The following is a 12579-nucleotide window of genomic DNA, read 5'->3' as shown; positions in this document are numbered from 1 at the left end:
TGGTGCTTTGTAGAATTTATCCTTTCAAATGATTACACTAATTTCAATATCACACACAGATATAACCCGATTAAACGCAAAAAGCATTTTTCTCAAAGGAGGATTTCAATAACAAGGGTAGAAGGGTATCCAACCCAATCTGGCCCTGTTTTAAAATATAATTGCCCTTTAAACCAACAGTGATAAAGGTGTGTCAGATAAAATGAATCAAATGTAATTGTCGATTTAACAAGAGGGAAGTTATATTTTCATATTTGTTTGGAAATATCTTCCTCTTAATACACAGAATCATCATTTGAAATGTAAATTTTGCATTCACTTACCATAACTTACTATTTTCTATTTTGACTGACATGTCATCGCTGTTGGTCAGTTTGAATGGCTTCTGCGACGTCACGCAAATAAACTTTGTTCTTTTCTTACTTTCTCCCACAACGCCCGGTAATTATTGAGCAATAATGAAACCTTCACTATGTATTTTATCAATGCATTTTTAGACGCGACAGGGATAATTATCAGCGTTATAAATGTAGAAGGAAAAGAGACTAACACATCGTAGAATATATAGGCTACAGACCATATTTGTTAAGATAAATAGCGGCTCAGATAAGACAGCGTATTTACCATTAAGCCATAACATTATGACTATTGACAGGTAACAGCACACACAGCACTAAGATTTTACAGCACAATGTTTTATTCAGAAAAAATGTGACACTATCACCACAAAGATTATTTTACTTTGAAATCCTGTGAAAAGTTGATTGCATTAAAATAAAATAAATATATGACAGCGGCAATCTCCTAGAATACTAACGAGGTATTGACCAGTATAAGATTCAGATAAATGGGAGAATAAACACCACCGTTTCATGACAAAAGGGTTTTTATTTAAAACACAACTCTACACATAAAAACGCTAATTACCACACCTTTACTGGTCAAAGCATTTGCAGCTGATCATAATGTCATGGCTTGAGTGTTTAAATTGGCCTTTCTCTTGAAGCTCTAAATTCAATATTCTAGACATTTTAATATCAATATTTAAAACACAATTTATATTTGAACTTAACTAGTTACTGAAATTCATTTGTCCTACTTTTTATAGTCTGAAGAGATTTCACTTATTTTACTAAATCAGCGCATTAAATAGTTAATTTTTCATGTGTTCTGTTAATATCATGTAATGTTTTAAAAGCCTAGTTATTACAGCCAGATGATATCTGTGAAAAGAGAAGTGGGCTTGTTTCCCCCCCCCCACAAGTTAGAGACTTCTCTGACCTAAATCTGTCGTAGGGGCTCCTAAACCCCTCCTGGGAGAAAAGTTTGAGAAGTTCTTTTTCACCCTGGGATGCAGTTTGATAAACACATTGGTATTCTGCCCCAGTTTAGTTGTCTCCAGAGAAACCGACTGACCTGCGAGGATGCTGCATCCAGCAGATCCATGTTTGGGATGAGACAGCTGGCCTCACCGAGGAAACATATGAGGATGTGGAACACATCGGCCCAGCGTCCCACGGTCAGCATCAAGACCATCAAACCCCCGAGACGCACGACAACTGCGTTGAGGACAGCTTGGCTGCTCGGCAGACGATGCTGTTCTTCTGTCGGGTTAAGAGTTTTAAAATGGGAAATGAACAGGAATGGGTGGGTGTACTCAGCTGCCAAAACATCAAATTGTTTTCATTACTAATGAATAAATGACGACTCTTATTAGGACTTAAATTCTAATAAGTTTAAGTCCGGGAGTGTATTTCTACACAAAAGACATGTTTGCATCATCTTAAACATGGACAAAGCAGTGGCTTCATCGGATACCCTCTAACGGAGAGCTCGACTCGTTTGACAGGATCCTCACCCTGCATGTACACCACCAATAATGTGTAGCAGATAGTCAGCGGTGTCCAGAACCTCAAGGCCTCGGTTGCAGAGAGAAACTGTTGGTTGATGATCGATACGGCTGCCAGCACGGCCACAGAAAAGGCAATAATCATAGTCCTGCAAAGCATGGGCTGCAGATGGCAGCCTGACGTGAGCAGGCTGATGCAAATGCCGCAGTAGCGCTGGGAGCTGTGCAGCTTATACAGAGCAATGACATGATGCAGAAGGGCTGCTGCCTTTTTTGCCAGATACCAACTGAGAGCTGCTGCCAGGAGAAGGCACAGCCAGCGCTGGGATGCCCCCTCGTGGAGAAAGTGCAAACTGCAGCTGATGGCACAGCCCAAGGAGAACTGGCTTTGCACTAACAGCTGCTGCAGAAACTTCCTGGTTTCCTGGGAGGGGAAGAGAAGATGTGATGGATCAACTACACCACACGATAAGAAGTGATGAATAGGTGTGAAATTATGAAACATTGAAATAAACTAAATTAAAGACATCACTGGTATATTTGTATTTGTTGGGCTATGAGAACTTAAAGATGTATCACAAAATTTTGTGGTACAATTCTGATAACAATAAAAGTCACAATAATAGCTATTCATTACCTATTTTCTAGGTCAGTGTATGACTGTGTCTGCATGGCAGAGCAATCAGAGCCCCACAAACACAAATCGTATCCACTCATAACGCTCTTCCTTAGGACACGAGTCACATAAAGACGTGTTATTCATATCTACTGATGCTTTCATTGACAATACGGACAGTTTTGGGGGGTGTTTAAACATCATTAACTGAAATTTATAGTGACAAGAATAAAGCAAACTTCTTATGATAAGAAATTTATGATAAACGATAAATGATATGTTAAATGCAAAACTCTATATTATTGTTTAGCTCTCATTGGGTTACTGCTTGACCTCCCACTTGACGTGCCTTCATTCGGTTTTTCTTTCCAGCTGCAAATGACAGGATCGATCAAATAAAGGACAGAGATAATCTGTAGAAATATCAACGTAGGACTGAAAAACTCTTGCATACGTGTCAGACAATTTCCTTACCTCTCCTCTATCAATAGATGCACTCTGAAGAGTATTGTATTTATTGAGCGTAATGTTTATGTTTCAACATGAAATAGTGTTATTATTTGATTAACTGTCAAACAGTTGAAACACGTTTTAGTTCATTTGTAATATAGAAATGTTATAATTAAATACATGTAAGGTAAATTTAATGATATTACATAAAATACGGTTTATAGGTTAAGGTGTAAAAGGTTAGAACCACTAAGAGTTACTAATGGTATTTTATTTGTATGTTTTATAGCTCTTACGGTGTGTTCATCTACAAAGGCCGTTGAATAAAGAAACGCTACCCATCAGTTTGCGAGACCATAGTTTCAACCGGGACGCTACAGGGTGTCTTGACTCTCTTCCTCTCTGGTGCTGGTTCTTCGGACGATCCTACATCGTGGCACTACGCATGCTCAGCCCGATAATAGAACACACACTTTGAACACAACAGACAGCTATCTTGACGCACAAAGTTTGGAAAAACTGATGTGGCAGCGCAGATCGTCAGAACCGGTTGTGATTATGATGCATTAAATGTTGGTGACGTAGAATGTGACTACGTCACCAACATTCACACTGGATTCATTTGCCAGGACAGAGCAAAGAAAGAAAGATTTTTATTAAGTAGGTGGGTAAAATGGATGAGTTACTGCTTCTTAGAAGATCGAAAAGCTGAGAGAAGCTTTGCATAATCTGGAACTTGAGGCAGAAGACAGAGAAAAGGAACTCCGGAGTGAAATAAAACAGCTTTCAGATGAAACTGCTAAATCGAAACACAAAATATCAATACTAACAACACTGAATGATCATATTATGGAATCCGAAGAAGAAAGAAGAAAGATCCAATGCTCTCTGATCGAAGAAAATTGTGTACTGAAGGTCAAAGTCGCTAGACTGAAGTCGAAGGCAACAGCATTGATAGATTAATGTACGACTTAAAGAAACGCACAAGAGAGTTCTGAGAAAAAGATTTTGTACTTGGAGGAGGAAAACAGAAAACTAAATGCTCAAATAAAACAAAAAAAATCGCATGATAGGTGAAATGTCTTAAGTCACAGAGTCTCAGAGATTCAAATAGGGAGACAAAATGTTGCACACTCCAACAAAAGTGGTGTCGAGAAATGTGGTGGTTGTAAATTTCCTTTACTTCCCTTTTTCTGAACATTCAAAACACATTCATCGATCCGTGCGTTACACTACGGCGTTACACTATTCGCCATCTTTTCTTCTTCTTCGAAACTTAGGACCCTTCCGACCCGAGGCTGCCCTAAGCGCCTGTTCGAAACCGATCACTGTCCAAACTTGTGTCACTCTCAGTCCGAATAGCTACCAACATACATGTGAATATTCTGCTAAACATGGAGAATGAAACAGTGCTTTTTAATAAAACAAAACATTCATAGGAACAAAGAATAGACTCATATTTTAATGGAAGGGGGGGGGGGCCCTGGAAGAGAAATTTCCAGGAGAAATTTGATGCTGTGGGTGAACATACAGAGCTGCTGATAACACCAAACTTTGCAGTTGAAACCCAACAGCAACCTAAAATCTTTACAGCTGAAAAATCAACTCAAACGGAAAATTTGAGCAGTCGTCGTAAGCAGCCAAAAATTTTTGCCAACAAATCTACACAGACTGAGCATTTCATTTCGGAATCAATGGAAAAATCGGCTCGGACTGAATGTGACACTTATAAACTAAAGCAGCTTCAGACTCCATCTAAAACATCTTCTCAAACACAAACTTAAAAAAGCAAACGTAGGCATGTAAGGACTTCTACTAGAAATCCAACTTCAGCTAAAACTTTGACGCATGAATCTAAGCAGCCTAAATCTTTCGCTGAGAAATCACCGGAAATGGAAACTTCTACTAATTCTAAGAGTTGGTGGGGTACGTGTGTGGATGGATTAATATTTGCTGTTAAATATACCCTGCTAGGTATTTTACAAGCAGCGATAACAACAAAGGTTTATGAAATTGAAGCCAATTTCTATTTTTCAGAAACAGAAATTCCTTTTTAAGGAATAGTTCGTAAAATACTATCACTCAAAAAAAAAAATAGTTGAACCAACTTAATTGAATTGCTTCTATGGATAACAAGGACTTTACCCAATTTAGTAATTATAATCATCCAACTCAATTTATTAATTTTTTAAACAAATTTATTAAGTATGTTTAAAATAACAGATTTAAGTCAGTATTACTCAACTCATTTAGTTTACTTCAAAAAATGTAAATGGACTGAACTTGTATAGCAATTTTCTAATAATATTGACCACTGAAAGCGCTTTTAACTAGATTCACATTCACCTATTTGCACTCACAAACACACACACATTTATACATCAACATGTGGCAGGAGGAAACTGGAATCGAACCTACAACCTTCTTATCACAAAACGACTACTCTAGACTGACTTAAATCTGTTATCTTAAACATAACAAATAACATAAACAAAATAAACATAACAAACAAAATAACATAAACATAACATAAATCTCACACACTAGCTTCTAATTCTTCCCTACTAATCTAAGTAGCCTAAATCCTTCACTGAGAAATCACCGGAAATGGAAACTTCTGCTAATTCTAAGAGTTGATGGGGAATGTGTGTGTACAAATTAATATACACAGTGCTGCAGTAGATCTTCCATACATTTGTGCCGACACACATTTGAAATGTCCATAGTTGAATTGTCCAGATATTTGAGATGACAATGTCCAAGCGCAAGTCGTTTCAGATGAAGAGATGAATAGTGGATTGTGTGTCTGCATGGTGAGATGGAGGGGGAAATGATACAGACCACAAGGCTCCTACCAGACCAGTATGGAGTGAATTTCAGGTTCTCCTGGCCCCAGCCAGCTCTCAGAAGCTCGCCATCCTTTAACCCTAATCAAGAGGGTCACCTGGCCAATTAAATTCATAGTTCAGTGCATGACAGCTTCATGGCTCCAAGCTCACTGGATGTTCAGATTTGTAGCTCCGTTGTCTCCAGCTCCCCGCTTCACACCTGACTGGGAAAGCCGGAGCAGGCCTAAATAACTACCTCAGGTGCGTTGATTGGCTGAATGCACTGTGTGACTGTCACTCTAACTAATGGAGCAGAAAAGGCAGGATTAAGGGCAGTTTTTTACCCTGGGTTACACCTGGAAGGCGCACCTCCCATCCTTCCAGCAGGACTGGATCAGGAAAGCTGTTTTCTGCCCAAACACAAAAACAGGGAAGACAGAGCTGAGGCCCCATCCTCAGTTCTGGTGGCATCTTCCTCAGTCCCCAACTGTGTTCACTCAGCCTTCGGCCTCTCCAGATGTCTTCTTCACCCGCCCTTTGTTTCTCTGGATGCCCCTAAAGATGTGGGCCATTCCACTTGTCTGTGTCCAGCCCACCTGCGGCAGCCACAAGCTGACAGCTACCAGCCTGTACCAGACCGTCCGCAGGGTCTTGAATGTAGACGGGTGGTATGAAATAGCCACAGAGTATCTGTATTTAATGCTTCACGAGGATTTTTATTGTTTTATTGGAATAAGGACATGTGAGACTGACCAGAAGCATGTGGCCTCCTGCAGATACTCCTGTAACTTCCATGTCGTGGTGCTGATGCGGGAGAGGAGCCAGGGGAACAGCGTCACACAGCTGTACAACAAGCTGATGGAGCACTGAAAAAAATAACTCTTTGGATTAACATAAAAAAATCATGGAAAGATTTTCCACCTGATTACTTTGCTTTATTNAGCCTGACGTGAGCAGGCTGATGCAAATGCCGCAGTAGCGCTGGGAGCTGTGCAGCTTATACAGAGCAATGACATGATGCAGAAGGGCTGCTGCCTTTTTTGCCAGATACCAACTGAGAGCTGCTGCCAGGAGAAGGCACAGCCAGCGCTGGGATGCCCCCTCGTGGAGAAAGTGCAAACTGCAGCTGATGGCACAGCCCAAGGAGAACTGGCTTTGCACTAACAGCTGCTGCAGAAACTTCCTGGTTTCCTGGGAGGGGAAGAGAAGATGTGATGGATCAACTACACCACACGATAAGAAGTGATGAATAGGTGTGAAATTATGAAACATTGAAATAAACTAAGTTAAAGACATCACTGGTACATTTGTATTTGTTGGGCTATGAGAACTTAAAGTTGTATCACAAAATTTTGTGGTACAATTCTGATAACGAACAATAAAGTCACAATAATAGCTATTTATTACCTATTTTCTAGGTCAGTGTATGACTGTGTCTGCATGGCAGAGCAATCAGAGCCCCACAAACACAAAATCGTATCCACTCATAACGCTCTTCCTTAGGACACGAGTCACATAAAGACGTGTTATTCATATCTACTGATGCTTTCATTGACAATACGGACAGTTTTGGGGGTGTTTAAACATCATTAACTGAAATTTATAGTGACAAGAATAAAGCAGACTTCTTATGATAAGAAATTTATGATAAACGATAAATGATATGTTAAATGCAAAACCCTATATTGGTGCAACTATTAAGTTAAAAGATATCAAGTTAAACAATTAGGCGACTTATACATTGCTACAATTTTACTTCTACTTAAAATGTTTCATTCCATCTTATAAATATACATATGATATTAAAGATATACAAAAATGTGGTCACTGTCTTTGAGCTCTAGTGTGCACTACATATTTTCTGAAATGCAATCATTGCTTTACGTAAGAGTATATTTTAAGTGATACACCAACACAAAGTAGTTTGCTCTGACTTTTACAAAAGTTCAAACTATCATCCAAAGAAAATCTGTTAACACTTTATTTGAAGGGGTGTGCATAAGACTGACATGACACTGTCATAAACATGACATAACATCTGTCATGAACATAAAGAAGTCTTTATGAATGTTTATGACAGTTGTCATGAAGTGTCGTTTGGTAAATAATGACACTTTTAATGCAAAGTTGCTCTAAAAGTTGCATTGAAAGTTCATTAAAAATGCCAACTTTCATTAAATTATCATAATTTACAAAATCATGCAAAGAAGCGTGTATAACATGAAGCAAAGATCAGAGCTGGAAAAACTGACATGACGGATCCCAAAACACCGTCCCAAGCAAAGCTGACAGTGCTGCATCTTTGTGGACCAAACACAATCCAGGTTTGACAGGCGTCACTTGGTTCTGTCACTTTACTGCCGATACCTTACCGGTCCAGCTGTGAGTAGTCCAGAGACGGCTCGCAGGCAGAATTCCAGTACCACCAGTGACGCCACGCGGGACCCCACAACGGCCAGTATCCCAGTCACAAAGAGAAACTGGAGCATTCCAAAAAGTCCATGTTTAGCTCTCATTGGGTTACTGCTTGACCTCCCACTTGACGTGCCTTCATTCAGTTTTTCTTTCCAGCTGCAAATGAGAGGATCGATCAAATAAAGGACAGAGATAATCTGTAGAAATATCAACGTAGGACTGAAAAACTCTTGCATACGTGTCAGACAATTTCCTTACCTCTCCTCTATCAATAGATGTACTCTGAAGAGGGAGCAGAGCACAGAAATCCCACATGCTCCCACCAGCCCTGCAAGTCACCCAACAATTTCTTTAAATCACAAATGTTGGTAAGCAGATTGAGAGATATTTTAATAATGCGTGAACAAAAACAAAAGTAGAAAGTGGGAAAAGCCGCTGAACTTAAAGATATATAAAATTACTATATAAAGATTTAAAATCATCTCAATGTGCGCGTTTGAAAAGAAAACGAGGCTGTTATTTCAATCATTCTCAAAAAGTTTAGCTGTCCAATTTAACGTTAATGGCCTTAACGGATATTTGATAGAGATATCCAGAATTCAATTCTTCCCAGATAAATGAACATTCTGGATATATTGAAAGCTAAATGTTTGTTTATTGATTTTTTTTTTTTTACTTTGATAATCAGCTGATCATTTTATGGTAAACTGCCTTGCCATATCATAACAGCATGGCTTTTAGTTTGGACATATTTTTGTCTGTCACTGACAGAAACAGTCAGTCTATAATACTCTTCCCAAACTACACATATTTATGACATTTAACACATAATTCAAATAATTTTGCACCCTGCTTGTTTCTCGAGTCCCTGTTGATGACAAAAGTATGGGCAATCTGCTGCTCCAACCTGGCCTGTCAAATATTCTTTTATTCCAAAATAAAAAAAATGAATAAATCAATGAATGAGGAGCTTACCTTGAAGTAAACCAATCAGAGGGTTTATGTCCAGTATCAGCCATCCTGGTAGAAGGTAGGAAGTCGGCAAAAATGAGGTGAGAAAGGAAAACATTTTTTAAAAAGCTTACAGAAATACATGGAGGATACGCTTAATAAATAATTTCACACTTTTGAGTCATGTATTATGCTTCTCAGATCGGATTTTTAAAAAACGTGTTGGAGTTGCTGCTCTTTATTTCCTGTTGCCTCGGCGTTGAGCTTTGCTCAACCCAAACCCTGCTCTGTGTCTCGTACCAAAGGTCGTCAGAGGACCGCTGGCGCTGTTTGAGTCAGAACAAGATAATAGAGGTTATTGCACCAGTCCACAAGATAGATATTTACTTCTCATTCATTTTTCAAATAAGTCATACAATCAACTTCTATTCACATATTAAGCTTATGTAAATGCACAAAATTTGAATGGCAATGGCAACAGAATCTGTCTAACATCCTGTAAAAAAAAAAAAAAAGCCCTCATCTATCCATACTTTGCACATCCTAAATTTAAAAAGTACTTTAAGACATTAGGGGAAAAAAAGCATAATCCTGAAAAACAAAAACTGGAAACTATAAATGAGTCATTTAACCTGCAGACATTGGTACTATGGCAGGGGTGTCAAACTCATTTTGGTTTAGGGGCCGCATACAGCTTAATCTGATCTGCAGGGGGCCACACAAGAAAACTCATTGCAAGATTAAATAGAACCAATAAAAGTGGACTTGTTGTTGATTTTTATATTAAGCGAATTTCACTTTTACAAAATATATTATGAATAATCTCAGTTTTTAAGAAAGGTATCTGCAATTTCAACAATACTTTTACTTAGTTAAGCATTTATTTAAGTGCATTATGCATAAGAACTGATCTCAGTGATTGTACAATGTTTCAAAACATTTATTCACAGTTTTTGGAACTTAAAAACATTGTCCTGCATCACAAAATACAACAGACAAAAATTAAGAAAAGATTTAAAATAAATTTTCAACATCTGGGAAGCAATTTGAACAAATTATCTGGCTTCACACATTTGAAATCTGAAGTGTCAGCTGTTTTAAACAGACATTTGATTAAGTACATTTGTTGATGCATAAAATGCATATAGAAAAACTTGCATACATAACATGTATGTATGTTAGCATGCACGAGAAATATGAGGTTACCAGGGCCAAAATAAAAAGCTGGTAAAGCATAGAATCGAACTTGTTTACAGAACCTGAAGCTCAGTGCTGCCATCTGCTGTTAGTTCCTCTGCAGTGTTGCATCATGTTGTGTGCTCTGAATAAAACACACCGCCCCTCGTGGACAGTATAGGAACTGCAGATTTTCAATTAAACGAAGTATATGTTTTTTCATGAATAATGATAATGCATTTAGCCCCGGGGCCGGACTAAATCGTTCGGCGGGCCGGTTCCGGCCCGCGGGCCGTACGTTTGACACCCCTGATGGCATTCATGGCAATATAAGATATGTACATGTGGCTTTTTTGAAGGTTTTTTTCTCCATGCTTGTCCATTTCTGGACCTGTGATGGTTGAACTTGTTAATCTGGGATTTCTGGAACAGACTCCAGTCTCCCTTCAACCTTAAACAGGATTAAGCAGGTATATAAAATGATGTGCAGTGATTTGAGAGTCTGTAAACCAAGGAATAGAGAAGAAAAACTATGAGGATGAGGTATAGAGACATTACAGTGAATCATAATAAACATTAGGGAAAATATTTGTTGCTGGAATAGAATAGAATAACTTCAGAGAAGTTGGACCCCGTCACCTTCTTCAAATTACACAAAATTGGTGTCAAACGTTTGTGCTGCTATCATTTTAAAGGTAAATGTTTCCTGAGATCATCAAAGATCAACCATATGCACCTAAAAGAATGAAGAAGCCACTCAGTTTGATAGCAACAGACTTATATTATGCAGGAACATGAATTATTTGTTTTGGTAAAATTAAAGATTATTTCCACTATGATCATTGTTCATAGGGTTTGATCTCATCTAATGACTTGATGATCGATCTGTCCAAGAACTTTGCCATAAATAAAGAACAAGATGCTTTTTTATTGCAAATTATTTCAGAACAATGGAATTTCAACACATCATGATTTGGCAACACATGAATACATAGGCACTTCTTGAAGCCAATTAATCCAAGTTCTGGTTTTGACATGAAAATCATGATAAATTCATGGTGTAATTTTTTAATGAACAACAGAGTTAAAAACTGTTCATTAAACAGTGAGACAGAACCAAACAGTACTTTTACAAAAACAAAAAACAAACCAAAACAAAAAATAACAAGCATGTGGAAGACATTTTAAATAGAGATGTGCCGATCAGGTTTTTTCCTGCCGATTCCAATTCCGATCACCCATATGAGGGTCGATCACGGCCCATCACCGATACCGATCACATAATTATTATTATTTTTTTATCATAAACACTACCGGTTGACTGCAGCGGCAGCCAGACCTGCTTTAAATACACTTTGAAACCACGACAACGCATGTATATTTATCTAGTTATCATATTATAGACAATTTAATGACTTATTTTCATCATAACTTGTTGCTTATGCTGAACTGACAACTACACTGACAGTCGGACTTCTTAATACGCATGCACGGGCATGCGTACTAACTGCATGTATGCTATCCTGCACATAGACATAATATAAGGAATTATATATGTCTATGATCCTGCATGTATGCTATAATTATGTTTCGCTGTTCTATCTGATAGAACAACGAAGCTCCGTCTGTGAAATATTACTACCTGTAGCGTAGCAGCGGTTTAACAGCGAGAGCAGAACCGAGCGTCTTACATCGCAGCTCGAAAACTTTTTTTTTGCGGGTTATTTGTTTAGCTTTCTGACCTTGATGCTAATCCTGGTGAGTGTTTGTAGCTGTGCGCTGCTTTACCTGCTATCTGATCGCTCCGTATGTCTTTTTTACTGCAGTGAGCCTCGATAAAGCCAAACTCCGTCAAGTATGGCAATGTTTTTACGTCATATTAGATTCGTCATGTTGATGCATTTTGACCGGCCGTGATCTGTGATCACTGATCATACACTTTTTCACGGAGTGTAGATGACTTTATTAATACATACATATATGTATATTTATTTTTTTATGTTGTTGTTTCCTCTCATTTAACCAAGAGTTATTTGTTACCTTTCGACCGATGCTTTTAATTTGAATAGGTTTTTAAAGGGACCAGGTTGCTAAGTGACCTACACAAACTTCTAACAATAACTGACAATGAACTGTCTTGGACATAGTGCAGAGAATAAGAGAGTCACAGTTAAAGGGAGATAACTAAGGAAAAGTCCAACTAAGGTCTAAACAATTAATTAGTTAGCGCTTGGTTGATGAGGGAACAATGTGAGTGTTTTGACGAGAGAATTGTATTTATTGAGCCTAATGTT

At 38.2% G+C, this 12579-nt stretch overlaps 1 protein-coding gene across 1 annotated transcript; it reads right to left on the bottom strand.

Moving 5' to 3' along the window:
* Nucleotides 1–1252: 1252 nt before the first annotated feature.
* On the bottom strand, nucleotides 1253–9720 carry tmem82 (transmembrane protein 82). Its single transcript, XM_015016612.1, has 6 exons — nucleotides 9134–9720; nucleotides 8417–8486; nucleotides 8116–8314; nucleotides 6688–6934; nucleotides 1859–2026; nucleotides 1253–1604 (listed from the first exon to the last, which is right to left on the bottom strand). The coding sequence occupies exons 1-6, from the start codon at nucleotides 9225–9227 to the stop codon at nucleotides 1342–1344; spliced, it is 1041 nt and encodes a 346-aa protein (XP_014872098.1). The 5' UTR covers nucleotides 9228–9720; the 3' UTR covers nucleotides 1253–1341.
* Nucleotides 9721–12579: the final 2859 nt, after the last annotated feature.

This window comes from Poecilia latipinna, unplaced genomic scaffold (assembly GCF_001443285.1).
Source record: "Poecilia latipinna isolate Pla-1442-1.1 unplaced genomic scaffold, P_latipinna-1.0 Scaffold2040, whole genome shotgun sequence".
NCBI classification, from domain to species: Eukaryota; Metazoa; Chordata; class Actinopteri; order Cyprinodontiformes; family Poeciliidae; genus Poecilia; species Poecilia latipinna.
This window is presented reverse-complemented; position numbering and strand designations above follow the sequence as displayed.